The 23,848-nt window shown below is 35.9% G+C and overlaps 1 protein-coding gene across 1 annotated transcript in view; it reads right to left on the bottom strand.

The window, feature by feature from the left end:
* LOC131437533 (sodium-dependent nutrient amino acid transporter 1-like) overlaps positions 1-23,429 on the bottom strand; it is a 28,405-nt gene extending 4,976 nt beyond the window's left edge. The window contains exons 1-3 of the mRNA XM_058606940.1: positions 22,993-23,429; positions 1,886-2,537; positions 1,563-1,821 (exon numbers count right to left, since the gene is read on the bottom strand). Coding sequence (XP_058462923.1) covers positions 1,563-1,821; positions 1,886-2,537; positions 22,993-23,079 — 998 coding nt within the window. The 5' untranslated portion in view covers positions 23,080-23,429. The remainder of the gene's footprint in view (positions 1-1,562; positions 1,822-1,885; positions 2,538-22,992) is intronic.
* Positions 23,430-23,848: the final 419 nt, after the last annotated feature.

Genomic DNA, 23,848 nt, shown 5'->3' with positions numbered 1-23,848 from the left:
AAACACGCTCTTGAAATTGACTGTTTTTGCGTATCACCCGGTAGTTCCGGAACCGGAAGTCGTATTCAAATTAAATTAAATAGCATACTGTAGATTTGTAAGACATTTCATTCGAATTTAAGTTTATTAAAATCGATTCAGCCATCTCTGAGAAAACTGAGCGCATATATTTTACATTTTTATTACGCATATTACTGCGAAACCGGAAGTCGTAACCGGATAAAAATTGATGGGAAATTATGACATTTCATTTGAAGTCTTAGTTTACGAAAATCAGTTCTCCGAAAAAATTGAGTGACATTATTTGTCACATACATATATACACACATGTGCACACATACAAACACTCACTAGCTCAGTTCGATGAACTGAATCGAATGAGATATGTCATTCGGCCATCAGAAATTCGATTTTCACAGTGATGGCGTAGCCTTTTTATATGAGAAAGCAAAACCGTCCTCATTATCATTTATAAGAATAATCGATGTAATTCCCGTCTTGGAATTTTATGGCCATTATTTCCTGTGTTTCCGGAATGAATTTGTTAAGTCACCAGTCACGCAACAAAACAAGTCGGATCACGACAGTATATGGCTGAAAAAAATTATGCAAATGATAGCCATTATATGTATGACGTTTCTGTAATTTGTGTTTTTGTTCCTGTGTTTTCTGTGCTTGTTTCAGAATTTTTATTTGCACTTTCTGTACCTGCTCCAGGATTTTCTGTATTTGGTCCTGTAACTTCTGTACTTATATCTGTACCATCTGTACATTCTGTACCTTTTTCGGCACTCTGTACAATTGTGCCAGTACTTCCTGTACCTGTTTCCCTCATTTCTGGTTTTTCGATTTGTACTTTCTGCACCTTCTTTATTTTTTCTTGAACTTACTTGAACTTGAACTTCTGTACTTGTTCCTCTTATTTCTGTACCTGTAGCTGTCCCGGTGAACTTCTCACAGCTCCAGCTTATCTTTGGAAGGAAATTATTTCGAATACTCTTAAGTCAGAATAATCGAACGACTCTCATGATTGCTCGCGATCATTGAAGTAGAATGGTAGAATGTTCCGTAAAAATGCATCATCTGACAATTGGTTTTTATTCGATCTCAACATTTTTCCCCAAAACAGGTACACACGTACACTTCGCACTTTAAAGCAGTTTTTTCCTTCTCTTAAAAGTCCCAACTGATCCAATCAAAATGGAACCAAAATCAGTTTGACAGTTCATAAGCAAAGAGTGAATCATTCGAATATGTAAAATATGTCGATGAGTTCCCAAATCTCAGTTCCATCACTGTAATTTAACAACAGGAAGCAAACGGATTGATTCTAGTATATTGGACGAAACTGTTCATAGTCACTCAAATGCGAATAATTTGAAATTTTGAAGTACTCTGGGTTGATATAATAACTCTGGATAAGAGTAGAATTTCAGTTACTATCACAACTAAAATACATCTTTTATACTGTTTTTGTTAACGTAAAACTAACAAAATGTGCATATCAAAAGAACACTGAATACAACAGAATAATCAAATTGGGAGTGAAACTTGGTACTTACCGGTAAATATTATTATGAAAGTTATTGAATGACGAGTATACAATTAGCCCTCCAAAGCAGATTGTTAATGAAAAGAAACACTGCGTGACTGCTTCGTACCATACTTCGACGGTCAATAATTTATTCCAATCGGGAGTGAAAAAGTATTTAATGCCATTCCAAGCACCCGGTAGGGTCACCGATCTTATGAGCAGAATAAAAATAATGACGTAGGGGAATATGGCAAGGAAATAGGAAAATTTTCCTGAACTTTTGATACCTAAAATGTGTAAGAAAAGAAAGTATGTTATAACTAAGCGATTTACAGACCAAATACCAGTTACCTCTAATAAGAATCGCGATAATACAAATCCATGATACAACCAAACAGATTACCAGTCGCCAATCAGGAAGTCCAATTCCATTATCCAGCGATGCAGCTTTGTGTAAGATTGTATTTCTAAAATACAGTTCAGCGGACGACTGAACGGTTGTCCTGTTGCCAGCAGAGACCAATCCAATAAAACTGGAATCCACGCAATCCTCCCACTGGGGCTCACACTTAGCCCAGGGCAATTCCGTACTGAAAGATGCCACCAGATAGCGGAACGTGATTGCCAGCACCGATGCGTAGTACGTGATAACACTGAAGATCGCTATGGTTTGACCTACGCCGATACCCCGCATAGCTGGAGCGAGATCGTAAACTTTGACGCAACCTCGGTTCGAAAATTGACCCATCACCATCTCAAGGTAGTAAACGGGTCGGCCGATAATTAATAGCACTATTAGGTAAGGTATCACGAATGCGCCACCGCCGTTGGTGAATGCCGTATACGGAAATCGCCACACGTTGCCGAAACCGACCGACAGGGCTACGCAGGACAGCAGGAACTCAATGTTTTTACCCCATTTTTCTCGTGCAGTAGTTGGACTATGATTTGCAGGGGTAGCACTGCTAAGGTGGCTGGAGCCCCCATTGGTGACTGCACCATTCTGGAAGTAAAAGAAAAATCTAATTAAGAAATCTTCGAAACCGCATGGAACCCCACCAAAAAAATGTTTCAATTATCAGTAGAATTACATTAGTAGGGTAAGGTGTTCGGATACCGGCAGTGTTCGGTTGCCGGGGTAACTTTTGACATCAAACAGATAGTGTCATTCCGACAAATGTCATGTGTGTCTAATAGCAGCACGTTCGTTTTGTGTTGGATACCAAAGCAAACAAACGCTTGTACTTTTTACTGTGCTCAAAACAAATTTCAATTGCGCGAAAATTAACTCAAAAATTTTTTCTGACTTTTCTTTATAGTATCATAAATTGAAGAGCATCAATCGAAAAGGTGAGTGGATTGAATATGTATGAGGTAAAATCGATCTATTTCGTGATTTGATACCGGATGCTATCAAAGTTTTCGCAACCAAAGTTTTTGTCGTGAATACGACTTACTTTATCATGGGGCGCCTTTTCAAAATTTACCCTCTGAGAGAGTGATAAGTTTTTGATTATGAATATCTCTTGTTGTATGTAACGAATCAACATAATTTTTGCGACATGCCATCGGAAATATGATCACAATTTAATGATAAAATTTTCAGTTGTGTGACATATTCTCAAACAATTCAAAATTAAACTTTGCTGAAATGTTTGGTATAAACGAATATCAAAGAGGATAATTCATAAGGCGCGTTTGCCTCCCTCGTATTTTGAAAGCTCATAGCTCAGTGATCTGTAAAAGGATATATATAATCTAACTACCAATAGAATCGAGAATAGCAACATCATTGAAGTATTTCAATAGTACACTATTGAAAAACCTGTCTCATTTGACCCAGGTCAACACCAGCCAATCAGAACGCGTTCTGAGGAAGAGAACAAAATGTCTACTGCTGTACAACAAATCGTTCGAGAAAAATGTTCCGAACAGTGCTTAGTATCGTAGTGAGCTCCACAATTTGGTCCTTCTGAAAAGCAGGAATGAATCCCGTACAGCATCCTGATAGGTTCTTTCAATGGAATGCAAATCCAAAATGAAATAATCGACATTAAAAGTCCATATGCTGCTATTTTTATAGCCGTTAGGATCGCCCATTAGTGAAAAATCTTCAAACGAAATCTCGTAAACAGAAACCTCTTAACAAACATTGGATCAGTTTAGATTCTATCGCCACTGCGAGCAGATGTATTGTGTGTCGTTTGCAAAGCTAGTTTTGCTTGTGACAAAAGCGAATACGTCACAGCTGCTAGTCGTTTACATTGGTGAAAGAACAACGAAAAGATGATAACGGTGGGGAGCATCACACAAAATCAGTCGTTCTAATGGCTCTAAATGTTTCGTAAATAACTATTAGGATTTCTTCTTTGCAAATCGAAGGTAGAAACCTCAGTTTAGTGCAATCTAGAACTGTTCGATTAGATTTGTGCACTGTTCGCTGTGTGAAATTCACAGTAATCGAGATCAAGTGAAGCCTTCTTTGTTTTTGCGAAAAATGCAAAAAAGAGAATGCTTGCATAATGCATACTATTGATCAACTAATTGATATTCGGAAGTGTTAAGGAACTCTTGTTTTCGTATTCACGACATCCAGTTATGTCTCTGACATTACCCCCCCCCCCCCCCCCCCCCCCTTTTTTTTTTAATGTGGAACACATTTTTGTTTTCTATATACGGGTACAAACTAGAAACTCAAGAAAAATACACGTAGAAATGTGGTCAGGTTTTGAACAATTACAGCTCAGTCAATTTTGTATCAATTATTAATATTATGTCACCATTTGATTGGAAATATTTCTACGTATTGATTTGAATGTACATAGCCATGTATTTTTAATTGTATCATTGAAATGTTGATGAATAGCTAGCAGTGTCCTATTTTGTCTGCAAAATATCGCCGGCATACCGGATTTCCCTGCCATAGTCGACGGTTTTGAAGGAGTAAGCGATATATCAAAGGGAAAGCATCGCTCTGATTGGTCAATCGAATCAAAAGCGAAGCTGTTGGAAGCACGCAAATCTATAAATAGAAGCAAAATTATAGCTAACGTTTCAGTCCTTCGCGTAGTATGCTAGAGGTAGGTTGTCGCTAGACAGCAAGATAAAAAGTGCCATAAAACGATTTGAAGCTTCAACTGGTATGCTCTGATCTTGTGTCATGCAAGATCGGATGAAATTCATCGTTATGTCGTTTCGCCTGAGAAAATGACAACTACCCCAGGGTAAATTTTGAGTGCATAAGATTAATTTCTAATTTATATAAGATGAACTCGATTGATGATGAGATAAAGTTTATCGCTTCAACCAAAATCGCAGAAGGATAGTAAAGGTAGAGAAACGCTATAAAAATAACTGCTTGCGTACAAAACTTGAACACAAGCTTGGCGAAGAGAGGCTTAAATATCGATATCCGTATCGCAAGCATGTACAAACATATAATTGCATACATTTGGGCTATTGACGTAATTTCGTCGGCTACAAAACAAATACAAATCACGACTAATAGGTTGTTCGCAACGCTGTTTTATTTCATATGGACTGATCTACTTTAGATCTACAACTGAAACCTGTCAATCACGACGCTGAGACTTAGTTCTATTTTTCGAGTACAAATTTAAAGCAGATTTAAAACTGCTCGACGAAATTGTTTTAAATTAAAGAATAATTGAAACACGAATAGAACACTGTTTTAATTTTTTTTTTGCGTGAGCGTCTGTTACGAAATCTGAGAGACGAGATGCAAAGCGTCGAATGACATTTCAGAAATTATCAATATAAGCGTTAAATGTTTTGCACTGAATAATACATTTTCATTTAGAAGCACTCCAGCTCACTATGATCTGTAAAAATATGCATATCGTTTTCGAAATCATTAATTTAGTTTGTTTGTTTCTGATTTGAAACAGTGAAGTGAATAGACACAACACCAATACATTTACAGAAATATTTAGAACAGATTTTAAATCTTTCCGTTGAGATCGTCAAGCTCGAGTTTTATTTTTGACAGTTTTAAATTATACAACAGTATGTCATTTTAGAACAGATATCCATTACCGCGTTGCGAATAGACTTAAAGTCTATATTCTGGGTTCGCGTGTTCGGTGTTGGTTCCTAATAAAGAGCAATCTAAGCAGACTCTCGTGCATTTGAGGATTCAAAAGTGTGGCGATTAATTGAAAATATCGATCATTAGAAATTTTGGTTGCCTTGTTCCACATCAATGGCTCGAACAACCCCAGAGGCTGATCCTTGTAGTTTTTTCTTCATTTTCCGAATGTCTACCGATTTCAGTTATAGGCACCTAATTTATTTTACAAATCATGAAAAATTGTCAGTGATATGCAGAGATGCAGAGAGACAAAGCAAGCCAAAGTTGTTGCCAAACATCTCTCCACCATCCAAATCATCGGTCAAGAGAGTGAATGCGAAGTCACCATCAGACAATAAAGACTTTTGTCCAAAACGCCTCCTAAAAGAATAAATTTCGTGGTTTCTTTGAATAATTGCAGTTTTTACTTATATTTTCCTATTTTTAGCGAAATTTCTTGGGGTGCCGGTAACCGAACACCTTTTTTGAAATGACCAAAACTTTACTCAACTTAGTTTCTTTATCAGTTGTTAGCTAGGAACTTCAGCTTTCCATCGATGTATATATGTCCGCATAATAGTCAGAAATTATAAGCTTAAAATAAAAGGGTGCCCGTAACCGAACACTCTCCCATACTCAATGCAATTGTCTGTGAAGGCAGACAATATCGTCAGGTATGAGGCCTAATACGGACGTGATTATCGAACGCCACCATCAATCGGAACAACATGCATTCGATCACAGATCACAGATCATTGAAAAACACTGGTGGCGTGGATTGCTCTGGTTTTGGACTTTCAAGCAGAAATCGCAATGAAACACCATCAGAATGTTGCATTTCTGCTCGAAAGTGCAAAACCAGAGCAATCCACGCCACCACGGCATTAGTAAGCTATTGTTGCATGACTATCACAACGAGTGCATGTTTATGTTGATTCTCAATATTTAATATGTAGCAACAAACAAACAATATTCCATTGCATCATAAGCTCATAGATCCAAACAATACCACCAAGTATGAACATATAACGTTCTATTTGTATGAACACACCAGAGGCGACATAATGCATACCAAACTGTTCAACACAACTAGACTAAATGACACCTTGTTGGTAGCATAATATTTGTATTAAATTTACAGGAGTCACTAATTACAGGAGTCATAATATACTTTTGCGATTCTCATTGAATCTTAACTCTGTTCCTGACAGCTACAAACTGTTCCGTTCCTGAAAAATTTCTCGTCATACAGATACTTTTCATTCACTTCAATCAAAACGAAACAAAAAGCTCGACATCTGAACAAAGCAAACAACTTTTTGTTTCGGTCGGTCGGAAAATCCCCTTCTCTAATTTTACCGGTGCTTCATCGTTGGTGCTGCACAATGTGCTAGCTAAAAGCGATGGCTGACCAAAATTTACATCACTTCAAAGATAACTAAAAACTTATATATATATATATATATATATATATATATATATATATATATATATATATATATATATATATATATATATATATATATATATATATATATATATATATATATATATATATATATATATATATATATATATATATATATATATATATATATATAGGTCTCTTTTTACACGGGATTCCGGAATTAACACGGTTTTTATTTACGCGGTTTTCGCAATTAACACGGTTTCTGATGTGAGTTTAAAAAGCACTGTCCACTGTCATTTGTTTTTTGAGAAAAAATTTAAAAAGGGAACAGGTTGTCTGTAAGATCATTGTCTGTCGTTCCAAAAAATGATTAATCAGCCTTCAGATCTTCAGTCCCTGTTGTAAATTACACGACAACGTCTCTTCCGCTCTGTTGTGGTATATGATGTTAGCATCGTCATTGATATTATCGAGATATATTCAAGTTTTCATCATATCGAGCAGTACAGTATTTTATACCCATTTGAATAATATAACTCTAGTAGTATTATGATTTACGCCGATGAAATGAGTTTCTTCAGCATGACACATAGTAATACCTTTTCTAATTTGATCCATATTCATCTCTATGAATTCTTTCCCTTTAATTCTGTCGCTGCGTGCATAGATCTTCATTCAATGCCCATGCCTTCCCACTCAGTTTAATTAAAAAAATGACTATTAAGATCGTTAGTGTTTACTACACATCGCTTTATGTTAACAACATTTAGCTGTTGGACCCCTCGCATCACTGACCAGAATTAGCGGGCGACACCAGAGACGTCAAAGAGATGATTCATCATATATTGAGTTAGAAAGGTGGCGGTTGAATTAGTCGATGTCAGTCATTAATATCTATTATTTTATATACCTATCATAGAAGTTCTTAAAACTTATCATAATTCCGAAGAGCGGGTCTATTGAATTATAAGGTAGCTATGGTGCACTCATGTAATTAAATATAATGTTAGGGAATAATTTGTAACGTTATAGCCAAATCACTTCGCGCTAAAATTGTTATTGAAGTGGATTCCATAACCTCGTTTGCTTAAACACATTTTTTTCGAATAGATGTATAAAGTCTAACAAAACTCCATCTCAGACGGAGCAATAGCCGCCGGCTCACTAGTGTAGATACTGATGTTCAAGTTGAGGAAGCTTACTGAACGTAAGATTGCAATTGTGTTCAAATCGGATAAAACTAACATGGTATTTTTTAGGATTTGTAATCACTCACATGAATTAAAGAGGATTGACAAAAGCAGTAACTCAACTTATCTTTATTGTTTATATAATCAACACTTTATTTGCAGTGAAAGTGTTTATGGGTGGTATTATTAGTACTTTAGTCGAACGTTCTAAATTGTACGTATTATCGTTCTTTTGAAAACAGAATTTATTAAACATAAGGCATGAGCCATTTAGATTATTTTGATTATCGTACAATTCCTGTGTGATCTAATTTTAATTTGTTATCCAATGTGTTTTATCAAGTATGATTAGACCTTCTCGTAACCTCAGGCTGGTTTTTAGATTTCCGTTTATATTGTGAAAAAACAGTTACATTTTATCAAAAACAAAACAAACAAATACCCAAATTAACGGTTTTTGGAATTATTACGTCAAATTTTCCACGCGGTTTTTTTGCACGGTTTCCGCAATTATCACGGTTTTATTTTACACGGATTTTTTTAACACGGTACGTAACCCTCATGTAAAAAGAGACCTTAGTGTAAATATATGTACACTTTGCGTTGCGCAGAGTTCAGACGAAGATGTTTTAATACTCCTAGTGGTGTCCTAGTTCGACTCCGTAATCGTTCATATTTCTTCACTAAGTTACTACAATTTTTAAACTAATTTACTATAATGTGAAATGTGCTATACTTTAACACTATTATTTGTTTATTAATTGTTTACTTGAAGCAGGGAAAGGTCCGGTGGGTTTAGTTTCTGTCAAACAGGCATAAAACCTCCTCATCTTTAGCACCAACAGATTACAATCATCCACATGATACATTTCACTTAAACATAGCATTTCTAAACTAACTAAAACTAAAACTAATTGGATAGTAACCCTAGGAACAATTTCTTGACAACGTTTCGTGATAGATTAAAGTCGAATGAATTGGAACTGTGAATATTTGGCATATGCTGGCAAAAGGATCGTTATACCCATAATTAGCTTCTAGCATAGGGGGTCCTAAGAAAAGAATAATTTCTACGATAACGGCGGTGGATATCAATTTGTAAATGCTGTAAGAGCTCGAAGCAGTCTATTCTTGATTGGAGGAGAGTTAAAAAGTAACAAAAGTAACCTTGCTGACATCGCGACGGACAGATAACAAATCGAGGTCAATCGGTTTGCATCTGGCATGGTAACTTGGGAGGTTCCAAGGGTTTCTCCAAGGAAGCCGACGCAGAGCAAATCGAACTAACTTCCGTTGAATTGCTTCAATGCGTTGGATGTCGTTTTGGTAGTACGGTGACCAGACAACCGAGGCGTATTCGAGCGTAGAGCGAACTAAGGCAGAATATAATGCTTTCAAGCAATGTACATCATCGAATTCTTTAGTAACGCGAAAAATGAATCCTACCAGCTTGGAGGCTTTGGAGATAGTAAACTCAATGTGTTCCTTGAAATTTAACACCAAGGTCCTTCACAGACGATGTACGTTCCAGAACTATTTGTGAAATATTATAGCCGAAACTGATTTTAGACTTTTTACGACTAAAAGAGATGACGGAGCATTTGGAGGCGTTCAAAACCATTCTGTTGATATTACACTACAGCTGTGGATTTGATGACATGAAATAAAGTCATCGGCGAACGATAGTTTCATGCACTTGATCGAAAAATTTAGGTCGTTGAGATAAAGTAGAAATATAAACAGTCCAAGGTGACTTCCTTAAGGAACTCCAGAGGTTACGGCGAATGGTAAGGTTGTACAGTCTCCTATTTTCACTATCATTTCGCGACCAGTAAGATATGAGTAAAGCCAATTCAGAAATGACCCGTTAAATCCTAGTCTATTCAACTTTGGGATTGTTATTTGATGATTAATCTTGTCAAACGCAGCGGAGAAATCGGTGTAGATAAAATCTACTTGTAGTCGTGATTGTAACGAACGTATGATAAAGGAAGTATAGGATACTAAATTTGTAGACGTCGAACAATTCGGCATGAAACCATGTTGAGTATCAGATATATAGTTAGAGCAATTCTGTGTTATAAAATCCAGAGCTTTAATTTCAAACAGCTTAGATACGGCACACAAAGCTGCCATTCCGCGGTAGTTAGATACTGTATACCTGTTTCCTTTTTTATAAACAGGAAACACATAGGATTTCTTCCTTATTTCAGGAAAAGTTCTTGAACGTAAGGAGCAGTTGAGTATAATGGATAGTGGAACTAATAGACTGCCAGAGCAGTTTTTTATTACCACGTTTTAACTTGGCACATGCTGAGCTCACAGTAGCAGTTGAGATAATAGGATGACATCCAATTGGAGAACGAAGAAGGACATTATTCGCCGCAAGAGATATTCCTTCATCAGTTAGATGTTCTTCAGAGAAAACACTTTCGAATATTGGTTATTACTGGAATAGTAATGAAAAAGGTTTTTGATCGTGGCAAAACATTTCGAAAAAAAACAAAACTTGCTTACTTAGTAGCTTTTTATTTGCTCTAACCTCTCCGTTCCTTCTATAAAAATGTTATATATTGCTAAGTTTAAATGTTCTGTAGTAATAATTTTTTGTGCCGCTTCAATACTTCATGGAACTTGTCGCCCCTGATGACCGGAATTAGCTCTGCTTCGTGTTTTGTATTACTTTTTTTGATTTAGTTGAATTTAGCTGCAGAATTACATAAATAACTAATAAATCAGATAAAATTCAGAATTCACTTCACTGATAAAAACGTACTTAATACTACTTATGTTTTCAACTTGAATATTCTTCGAAGTTTTTAGTTTTCATGAAATTATTTTAATGACCGTTCTTTTTAAATGACAGTTTGAAATTTCGATCAATCACTCATTACCTTGTTATTTTGTAACTGCAAGACGAATCGAAGATAGAAATTGTATGAAACCTTAAAATTATTCCTTTCAATCTAAACGTGTGACAATCGATAAACTATTCCATGAGAAGTAGAAGTGAGTTCCTCTACAAAGTTTTTGTCATTATTTATGGTACTTCCAGAAACGGTATTCAGAGACCAGCAAAACCCAAAATTGTTCGTATGTCCATGAATTAGTAAGGCGAATAAATTGAAATAGTTTTGAGTACAACTTTGAAGACTTTTGGTATCGTCGTCTTCTATGACGAATTTTAAAAACTAATAACCCTGTAATTACAAAATTGGAAGTTGGAATCGGATAAAACTTACCAATTTATTATTTAGCTTATTTTAATTTAAATTTTGGTCTATTGAATTCATTTTGGCCGTCTTTTAGCTTATTTATTCCCGATACCTTAGGGCACCGAATTCGGAAACCGGTGTAACCGAAGTCAGTTAATTCCGCCTAATGGGTTGTAAATAGAAATAGAAACAAAATAACCCCAAAATGTTCATATTCTGCGACAGCCAGTAATAAGCCGTCATTCGGTTACGCCTGAGATGTCAGTTTAATATAACACCTGTGTTATATTATTTAAGGGTTGCATAAATAGTGCAAACTTTGCGTCTGCTTAGCGGTTTAAGTTCAACTGCTAGGCACGAGATGGCAGTTCAAATTGAACTGCTTTAAGCACTGTTGAGCCGAAAGTGAAACGCGAAGAAATAGAAACAAAATATGTGCTGTTTGCACAAACAAACAATACCCCCAATTTTTGAAATTTCATTAGGTTTTAATTTTTGAAAATCATTGTAGCCATTTTAGAGAAATCGTAGTGCGTTCCAAATAAAGCTTTTGGGTACGTTCCGGGATCGAAAACCGAATGTCGGTAAAACTGAAATAAGTTTATTTCAGTTTATTTTAGTTTATGAGCCATAAGTCGGATTTAATTAAAAAAGAAGCAGTTCATTTGGGACCTTAAAACCTTCCATTTGAATATTAGATGGACGAAATCGGTTTAGCCATCTACGAACAAAATAAGTGACATTCATCGTGTAGTTCCGGAACCAGAAGTCAGATTCAAATGAAATTCAGAAATCTTATACGGGAGCCATCTTCGAGAAAAATAATGAAATTATTTTTCACACACAAAATGCCTGCGAAACCAATATGACGCCTGCAGAAAGAATCAGTCGAATTTCAATTCCCATCGATATAACGAAAATCTGTGAAGTTTGGCTGTACAAAGTATGTAAAATATGATACATCGAAGTAATTACACTCTTTGAAAATCAAAAATACTATAGATACGAACAGAAACAAGTAAAAATCATTGTGAATCGTTTTCTGTCATTTTTGACACTATTCACACTGCACAGTAAACGATTTCCACTCATTTCCACATGGTTGAATGAAAGGAAGAACACAATTTTAAAACTACCGCTTATTTCGTTGACTGGACAAGGTTCGCGTTCTCATAGTTTGCAAGCAAGGTTGCGAGTTTCATTTGTTTTTCGTCATTTTTGCCTATTTTGAGTGAATGAAAAAGACGAATACACATCCAGGTGATACGGTCGGAATTGTTTTGAACTCTAGATTCATTCATAAAAGACAATCAACAGTAGCTACACACTTAAAAAAAACCCTGTGATTTTACATCTTATTAGATGCACATAAAAGGAGCGTCGCAGTTCACGCAAATTTACGTCGAAGAACATTTAATATTGTGTCTAAAACTTCATGACATGAAATAAATTGAAATAAAAAAAAGAATACTGATAGCAACCGAATACTGACTTGAACCGAGAATCATTGGATCGCTAGTACGTCTGTTTATCGACTGAGCCACAGAAACATGCATCTGCTTGGTTAGTAAAAGGTGCATTTAAATTCAAACAGTCGCACCTGCTAGCAGAACGCAAGTTACTGTTGAAACCAGCAAAATTCAAGCTCATCTAACATTAAGTCAGTACAAATAAAATCTTCCGTCATTTGACAAATTAGGTCTTTATGAATTACATCGTATGAGGGATTAAGTCACCTGTAAAATTCAATTTTTTTTTGAGTGTACTACAGCAATGTGCAACAATTGGACAATTTTATAATAATCTTTTCTCCAAGCTCAACATCCTCTCGTGTTGGCATTTTAAAATCAAATCGATTCGCATTCGAATCCAGTCGAAATCGAACATAATTCCAAACCACTAAAGGCCGCTGCTTTCAACACCATTTTAAGCAGATTAACAGAGTTGAGTTTGTTGATCTTTTTTTCGTTAATTTCCCGTAAACGTGCTGGCAGTTGGTGGTTGTTACTAGTAACTGCCAAGATTCATGCTCCCACGAGCAGTTGACATTTGAATGCAACTTTGTGAATGCATTCATTGATGCGTTAACGGTGGGCCGGTTTGCATTTTATGTGCAAATATTTAAACCTTTTGTTTTATTTTTTTTTGTTCGATTCGATTGGGTTGTAGAGTTTTTTTAAATTACGCAATAAGTCAACGTGTTCTGGTTATCGATTGTCTTTTTTGCCCTTTTTGTATAAAGAAGGTTTATACAATCACTGTGAAAAGGGGCCGACTATAATATCTTGTGTCATATAGTTTTCGATTACGCAGAATGTGTGTGTATATAATAGTTCGGCTGAAAAGTTCGTATCGTTTAATAGAAACACACATTTTTTTTGCCAAAATTCGTTTTCATTATTCAACATAATTGCCATCATAGGCGATACAGTGATTATAGCGATCTTCCAACTTTTCGATACCATTTTTGAGTACGATTTGTCCTTTACTCAAAATAGGCCTCAGTTTCAGCGATTACCTCTTCATTGCTTCTAAATTTTTTACCAGCGAGCATTCTCTTGAGGTCTGAGAACAGGCAAAAGTCACTGGGGACCAAATCTGGAGAATACGGTGGATGAGGGAGCAATTCGAAGCCCAATTCGTTCAATTTCAGCATGGTTTTCATCGACTTGTGACACGGTGCATTGTCTTGATGAAACAAAACTTTTTTCTTCTTCAAATGAGGCCGTTTTTTTGAAATTTCGTCCTTCAAACGCTCTAATAACGCTATATAATAGTCACTGTTGATGGTTTTTCCCTTTTCAAGGTAGTCGATGAAAATAATACCATGCGAATCCCAAAATACAGACGCCATAACCTTACCGGCCGATTGTTGAGTCTTTCCACGTTTCGGGTTCGGTTCATCGCGTGCAGTCCACTCAGCTGACTGTCGATTAGACTCCGGAGTGAAGTGATGGAGCCATGTTTCGTCCATTGTTATATATCGACGAAAAAAATCGGTTTTATTTCGATATAACAGCTCCAAACACTGTTCAGAATCATCAATTCGTTGTTGTTTTTGATCGATTGTGAGCTCACGCGGCACCCATTTTGCACAAAGCTTTCTCATATCCAAATATTCGTGAATAATATGTCCAACACGTTCCTTTGATATCTTTAGGGTGTCAGCTATCTCGATCGACTTCACTTTACGGTCATTGAAAAATTGAAATCATTTTGTGGATTTTTTTCACGTTTTCATCGGTAACAGCCTCTTTTGGACGTCCACTGCGTTCATCGTCTTCGGTGCTCATATGACCAGTACGAAATTTTGCAAAAGACTTACGAATTGTTGCTTCGCCCGGTGCAGAGTCTGGATAACACCCACCAAGCCATTTTTTGGTATCGGCGGCACTTTTTTTCATCAAAAAGTAGTGTTTCATCAACACACGAAATTCCTTTTTTTCCATTTTTTTCACAATAACAAAAGCAGCTTCACTCAAAATGCAATATCTCACAAACTAATAATCAGACAGCTGTCAAATTTATACACGTACCTTTTGAAGGTTGGTACTAACTGAAAATGGTATGGATTTAATTTTAGTGGTGCCCTCTCATAGAAACGATACGAACTTTTCAGCCGATCTGTTATTTGTATGTAACAATTTTGTGCACAGAACCAATTTAATTATCTTAACGTTTCGTCTTAGACTCGTCAGTGCATAACAGTTTCTGTTGAACTGTTGGGCCACCTGCAGTTCAACATGAACTGTTATGCACTGACGAGTCTAAGTCGAAACATAAAGATAATGAAATTGTTTGACTGGGTTGGTTGGTCTGTCCCGTTCTCTAGCAGACACCATATTCTTCATCTTGGTAGAGTTTATCGCCAACCCTATTCTCGCAGCTTCTTTCTTGAAAGGCACAAAAGCCTCTTCCACAGCTATACGATCCACACCAATAATATCAATGCCGTTCGCGAAATCTATACGTATGTGTGTCGCAAGGTGAAAATCTGGTCCGTCGTTGAACGTCCTTCTCTAAAACCGCATTGGTATTCGCCGACAAAGGATTCTGCCAACGGACGCAGTCTGCTGAACAGAACTCTAGAATGTACCTTATATATTTATATTGAGGAGTGTTATGTATGGCCTCGATAGTTTTCACAATCAAGGCAGTGACCTTTTTTGTAGATAGGGCATATAAGACCATCTAGCCAGTCCGAAGGTATTTCCTCTCTTTCCCAGATCATTCTGATCACTTGGTAGAGTTGGTAGTACAGCCGCTCGCTTTCAACTTTGAAAAGTTCGGTCGAGATCCCGTTCCTTCCATAGGCCTTCCCATTTTTAGCAATCCAACCGCTTTCCGTATTTCGTCTAGCGTGGGTGGGTCCACAGCTTGTTCATCATCTTCAATCCTCATTTCGTTTCTTGCTGTCTTCAAACTCCCTATATTGCTCTTTGTTTGGACGGGTCACCGCGGTAAGTATTCGGCTTCAGGCCTGGTATTTTGTCGTTTGTAACTCTCTGGCAGTCAATATCAAACCTAGCGTTCTGTTGGTTTCCCCGTGTGGTACCTAACACTTATGTGGATGTTATGTTCACCACGTCGTGAAACTGCTTCCACACTGCGTTCCGATTCGTTCGTCAAGTATACGGGTGTATTCTTCGGATACAGCCGAAATCGAAACCCACTGTATGTTCACATGACTTTCTCCTATCTGGGGACAATCGTGCTGGAATTTTGCATACCACAAGATAGTGGTCGGAATCTAAGTTTGACCCTCGAAAAGTCCTAGCATCGCGATGACATCGGAGAAATCGAAATAGATCTTATTACAGAATGTGAATTTCCATTTATGAAACCACGAATACATACAGCACTCAAGATTCATGCAAAAGTTTACAAGCTTGGGTACTGATTTTCTTTTGTCGCGAATACCAATTACTTTACTATGGGGCATCTTTTCAAAATTTTCCGCTCTGAGAGAGTGATTAGTTTCCTATCATGAATATCTCTTGTTGTTTCTAACGAATCAACATAATTTTGGCTATATCGGAAATATGATTACAATTTTATGATAAAATTTTCAGTTGTGTGACATAATCTCCAATAATTCAAAATTAAACTTTTCTTAAATGTTTGGAATCACCGAGAATCAAAGAGGAAAATACATGACGCGCGTTTGCCTTTCTCATATTTTGATAGTTCATAGCTTAGTGATCTGTAGAAGGATTTATATAATTTAACCAACAATAGAATCGAAATTTTTCAATTTTAACCTGTATTACAATAACATTGAAGTGTTTCAATAGCACACTACTGAAAAACCTGTCTGATTCGACCCATTTCAGCACCAGCCAATCAGAGCGCGTTCTGGGGAAGAAAACAAAATATGCTCCAGCGATATAAAAACTGAACATTTCACTTTTTTATCATTTTGTGAGCAACTGTTATAGAAGCGAGACACACACGAGAGTAACATCGGGCCGAGCACACAGCGTTACTACACCAGAAGTCGGCCAGCTGAAGTCATCAGTGTACACGCAAAGAACCATCTCGGAATTAAAAGCAGATCCTATTGGTCGTGACAATTCAAAGCACTTTTCAGTTCTACAGATTATATAAAGTATTAATGTAATTTTCTCTATTTCGTACCAAAAGCATTCATCAAAATGGAAGTAGACAAAGTTTGCACCGTCACAAACACATTCAATTACGACTCAAGTAATGCAAAAACGAAAGTATTGATGTAGAACCTATCTTTATACTAGTATGGATGTCGTTTAGAAATATGCCGTGCGAAATAGGGTAACCACTGTACAGATTAATGTGTATTTTTTATCTTCTAAAAAATACAGATTTAAATGCTACGAAAGGAAAGAATTTCTTGAAACCGCTGAAAATCTACATTTGTTTAAAAAGTGTTTGGAGTTAGAGGGATTCAAAATCCGGTTTCGATTGCAAGCCGACATGGTATGTTTATGCTAAATTTTTCTATCCTGTCTGGCATACTTTTTGCCTTTCTCTATAGAAAGGTATTAGAATTGCTGGAAAAACCGACTTTCGAACGGAGCCTCGGAGACCCATAGTGTTATATACCATTCGACTCAGCTGAAAAAATCAACTTTCTGGGACTTATAAAAATTTTCATATTTTTTCTAAGTCCCAAAAAGTCGATTTTTTCAAAAAAATTTTTTTTCGAGATCACACTAAATCTCGACGTTTCATGCAATTCTAAGCCTTTTGGCATCAAAATTTTTTTTTCGATTTCGAAAATTTCATGTACTCCCCCCTATGGTGATTTTTCAAGATATATGAAAACATCACTAAGTGGACTAAGAAGGCTTTTTTTAGATTAGCATCACTGTTCTCATACAAATAGGCAACGCAAATGTCAAGCACTAGTTTGGAAAAATGATGCTGACTGTGTGACATAAACACTGAAGCATGCTTTTGTGAGCTACTCGAATCAATCTGAATCAATTGGCGTCTAAAATTATTTAATAAATGTATGAAACATATTTTCATGAGACTGTTATGAAAGAAGAGAAAGGCATTATCACACCACTAGGTGGATTAAGATGGGTTTTATATAATTATTGATTATAACGGTTCGTTTACTTATCTTGAACATACTTCTGATGTTAGTTTTTTTTTGTTTTGATTATAGAGGTTTTAAATATAATGTCATTCACCTCTTCGAGCCAGAAAAACTTTCTGACTCTATGTACGGGATTAGGAATCGAACCCAGGGAGAACATCGACTAACCCATCACGCTATACCCGTCCCCTTCTGATGTTATTTGTTTTCAGGAAAGTTACAATAATAATGAAATTATAATAAAACTAACAATCATAAGATATTATTGTTATTATAATTGATGATTTTCCTATATTTTGATTTCGTGGCAGAACTTTTCAATTATTTTTTTTTTTATTTAAAAGACGTTTTTATTCAGGCCTATTTGCGTACAAGCATTACGTGGCCGATTGAGCCGATTTTTTAAATAAAAAATTTTTTGTATTCGATCTCGTTGTCACCCTTTTTCTAGGGGGAGAGGAGCTTCCGTTTCCCTCCTGCGAGGATTGAGGGGCACTTTGTTCGTTGCAAGTTTCGTCGTCCATTGACGCATCGGTGGCATTGTTGATTTCCGTCTTCTTTTCGTTTTCCTTGTTATTCGCAGTTTTGATCTCGTTGCTAGTTACTGTAGAAGCGCCTTGTTGTACATTGGTTGCAGTTGCTGTTTGGTTAGATGGTGAAGGTGATTTTGAAACAGGAGCACTGCATTCACTAGTTTCCGTTGTTGAGCGGTTGTCCTTGTTTTTGTTTGTTTTGTTTGTTTTCGCAGTTTCAGTGCAAGGTTTGCCATAGTGTGCAGGTTGTTCACAAAACTGACATGTAACCAGTTGATTTTCATACGTAATCAGCGTTTTACATGGATGTATTCCATCTTGACCACAAACGATGTAAGATGGAATTGCTTTACGTAGTTGCATACGTACCACTCGCACGCCATTCCGGATACCGGGGAAAAAATTCCGCCATACTTCCCTTTCGATGGATAGAACTTCACCGTACTGCGACATGTTTTCCCGAACATACCCATCGCTGGTCTGCGGGGGAAGGTCATGCACGCGTACTTCTATTGCATTGTCCACCATGTACACAGGAATTTTATATTTAACATTGTCATGATCAACACTGTGCACCTCGTTGTTAACCGAAGCGAAAGCAATTGCATCTCTTTCACGTTTGAACATAATGTACACACAGTTAGACGCCTTGTTGAACTGAATTTCACTTACATTATTAGCGTCTAGATGCATTCGTTCTTTAAGTAAGATTTCAATTTCATTTTTTGGTCTAACTTTGCAGCGCTTGAAATCAATACAAATTGAATTTGGTCTTGTAGGCCAAGTTTCAGGCTTTGTTAAATCGTATTTGCCCATTTCGTACACTCTATTGTTCACTACACTGTATTGTCTTTGTTTCTGTTGTCTCGACCGTAAACGATTTGCGACTCTGTCTGATGAGATGTGAGCACGAACTGACAGGTTTTTTTCATTTATTATTATTATTATTATTATTATTATTATTATTATTATTATTATTATTATTATTATTATTATTATTATTATTATTATTATTATTATTATTATTATTATTATTATTATTATTATTATTATTATTATTATTATTATTGTCATTATTATTAAAAATATTTTTATTATTATAATTAAAAAAAGGGAAAGTTTGCTCATTTCACACAATCAATCAAATAACTGGTATTCGGAAGTGTGAAGGAGTTTTCTTCTGTATTCACGACATCCAGTTCCAATTTCCAATTATTTATTATTTTCCGAGATTCAACGAAAAAAGTGTGTTTTTACAAAAAAGGCGGGTGGATAATGTCAGAGACATAACTGAATGATCAATTGTGTGGATTGTGCAAGCATTCACCTACTTCACTACTAGAATTTGAAAGGAGTGCACCTAAACTAAAGTACAGATAAGTTACATTAAACATCTGCTATTCTGAAACTGTTTGTTCTAAACTTAAAACAATTCCCTTTTAATTTGTTAATATAGGTTGGATACAACAAATTTGCAGTTTGTTTTTTTTTTTTGTGAAATTATGAAGTTCGAAGATATCTGATTCTTCACGAAATTTTATTAAGAGACAATTGCAATGGCCTGATCTGAAATGTATCAAGATTCTCGGTAATGCAATAGTGATATTTATAATAATAATAATAATAATAATAATAATAATAATAATAATAATAATAATAATAATAATAATAATAATAATAATAATAGTAATAATAATAATAATAATAATAATAATAATAATAATAATAATAATAATAATAATAATAATAATCATAATCATAATAATAATAACGATTTATTAATTTTAGTTTGACGTAAAGCCGCCATGACTCTAAGTTCAGTTTTTGCAATGACTGAGCGGAAATATATATTGGAGAAGCCAAGTGAAAGAAAAACTAACAGAAAAGATGATTTTTTTGGAAAAAGATACGCTCAGAGACAGGACTCGAACCTGCGTTCTTATGCATTCCGTGCATACGCGCTACCATTTCGCCACTCTGATCTTGCTTTAGCCACACTAAAACTCACAGACATAGTAGCAACGTACATCGAACATGGTCTACATCCTGGCCGTCACCCGACTGATATCTTATATCCAAACATCTTCTCTGTCCATCAAACACTAGTCCTCTCGCTTTATACCTATTTCTCCGATCAAGCATTGAGTAAAAGAGTGTATTTATAATCGCTTGTCACCTTCTTTAATGGTGCCAGTCGCTGGCTGGACATCGTTCAGTTTTTGCAATGACTGAGCGGAAATATATATTGGAGAAGCCAAGTGAAAGAAAAACTAACAGAAAAGATGAATTTTAGTGTGGCTAAAGCAAGATCTGAGTGGCGAAATGGTAGCGCGTATGCACGGAATGCATAAGAACGCAGTTTCGAGTCCTGTCTCTGAGCGTATCTTTTTCCAAAAAATTCATCTTTTCTGTTAGCTTTTCTTTCACTTGGCTTCTCCAATATATATTTCCGCTCAGTCATTGCAAAAACTGAATAATAATAATAATAATAATAATAATAATAATAATAATAATAATAATAATAATATTCGGATCGGATAGTAAATGGAAAGACCTTTATCACTACTTTCCGACATACCAGATACTTGGGCGATTCGCATTGTTCAGATGCCTAAACCCGACTCATCTGGTAGAAGGTAAAAGTTAAGTTACTATAAGATTTCTGCTGGCTTAAATGACCCTCTATCACGTCTCTCCTTTTCCGTTCTATATATTCACATCCTTGCTCTCCCTTGAGTACTATCATTCTATAATTTTCATTTTCTGTTTCTACAAAATATCGCATAAAAAGGAAAAAAGAAATATTGACTACTATACTTAGTTGTTTAAAAAGAAAGAGTAATAATAATAATAATAATAATAATAATAATAATAATAATAATAATAATAATAATAATAATAATAATAATAATAATCATAATAATAATAATAATACCAATAATAATAATAATAATAATAATAATCATAATAATAATAATAATAATAATAATAATAATAATAATAATAATTATAATAACTGTAATTGATTTATTATCATTTTGAAAATAATACTAATAATAATGGAAAAATGGTCAAGTTTCATGAAGAATTTTGGAATAATAAAATCAATCATTCAAAATAACGATTATTTAGAGCGGATTCAAGATTATTGGAATATATCAAAAACTTAACCTCCGCTGTCCGCAATATTATCACTAGCACTTCTGAATTAGTATTGGAAAATCTGGCACGAATTCATAAATATAGGAAAACAAACAATTGTAATAACAATAATTTCTTATGATTGTTAGTATTATTATTTCGTTATTATTATAAATTTCTTGAAAAATAATAAAACATCAGATGTATGTTTAAACTGTCCAACTTCCATTTTGATGAATATGATGCTTTTGGTAAGAAATGGAAAAAATTCAACTAATTCTTAATGATGATCTGTGGCACTGAAAAGAGCCTTTAATTGTCATGAACAAACGAGATCTGCATTTAGGTCTGAGATAGTTCTTGGTGTGTACACTTATGACTTCAGCTGACAGGCTTCTGGCTTCGCTGTGTGCCCGGCCCGATGTTTCTTCGACAACCGTTGCTCAGAAAATGATATAAAAAGTGAAATCTTCATCTTTTATATCGATGGAGCAGCATTTGTTATTTTGTCATTTTGTTCTCTTCCTCAGAACGCGGTCTGATTGGCTGGTGCTGAAATGGGTCAAATCAAATAAGTTTTTCAATAGTGTGCTATTGAAACACTTCAATGTTGTTTCAATACACGTTCGAAGTTGAAAAACTTCGAATTTATTGATAGTAAGATTATATGAATCCTTCCACAGATCACTAAGCTATGAGCTTTCAAAATACGAGAAAGGCAAACACGCGCCTTGTGTTTTCCTTTTTGATACTCGTTGATACCGAACATTTCGGAAAAGTTTAATTTTGAAATATTTGACATTATGTCACATAACTGAAAATTTTATCATAGAATTGTGATCATATTTCCGATGGCATTTAGCAAAAATTATGTTGATTCGTTAGATACAACAAGAGATATTTACGATCGAAAAATTTATCACTCTCTCAGAGGGTGAATTTTTTAAAAAGGCGCCCCATAGTAAAGTAAGTCGTATTCATGACAAAAAATAACCAAGTAGTTTTCATTGAGTATTTCTCACACTTTAATAATTTTATTCTTAGCATATATGATAGATTTCATCACTAGACTGCAAGTACTTCTGCTGCACTTTCTACAATGTGAAAATAGGCAATCAAACGTTCTATTCACTTTCAGACGCTTGAGGCTTCTGTTAGCTCAATTTATTTCTCCAATAAACTTTCAAGCGGAAAACATTACAGAGCTTAATTCCGAATACTGTGAGCGATAAACGGATTTCGTAATAACACTTTCTGAGCTATAAACAATCCCAATGCACCGCGGAAAAACCTACCTCCCGCTCGATGGTTACACATGTCACCGTTAGTCCCTCCACCCGGCTTCGTTTACCGTCATCGCCGACATAGGCTTCGTTCTGCATGCTGCGAAAATGGCTGTTTTCTATTGGCACAATTGCGGAATCCTTCGACAGATGACAGAGGGCCGGTTCAAAGCACTTACAACCGCCACTATTCAGTACATGCTATTTCCTAGCAAATTACTTTCGCACGTGTCCCGGCCACGAACGTAAAGTCTAGCGCGCGCAATTTTTTTTCTGCAATTCTCGTAACCACGCGCAATCACCGAACGTCTGGCTGCTGCAGCAATCTCGTGAATCAAATAGTTAACCGATCAAGACAACCGCTGGAGGAGAACTGACTCAGTGCCTAGCGCCAATTCGCTGGGTCTCGCGCGGTGGGTGTGTGCATTCATCCGGAGAAGCGTACGATCGCTGCCAACGACGTGGTTATGGCTTTTGGCTGACGACACTGGTTGGCCCAGCCAAAACGTGAACTTTATAGGAACGTGAGGTAATTACACATTCACCTTTCGACAGGTAGTGTGCTGGTGTGTGCGCCGATCACTCTCGGTGATTTTTGTTCCTTCGATCAATCTGAGAGCGAAAAAAACCCGCGGCGAACATGACTCAGCTCTGGCGAGGGGACAATTTTTGTGGGAAAATAGCGAAACTGGTTAGGCCACTGTCAGATTAACAGGGGAAAAAATAGCAGCATAACCAACCGGCGGCCGACGTACGTTGGTATTTTAGTACAGTATGCGTCATAAACATTCAGAACTTGTTTCTACAGAAGTTTGTTTTAGTTACGATTCGCAGTTAGGGCTATGAAGCGAAATAAACGAAAACTGTT

The sequence above is a fragment of the Malaya genurostris genome, chromosome 3, assembly GCF_030247185.1.
Source record: "Malaya genurostris strain Urasoe2022 chromosome 3, Malgen_1.1, whole genome shotgun sequence".
Taxonomy (NCBI): Eukaryota; Metazoa; Arthropoda; class Insecta; order Diptera; family Culicidae; genus Malaya; species Malaya genurostris.
Note: the sequence above shows the minus strand (reverse complement) of the source record. Positions and strands in the feature narration are given on the sequence as shown.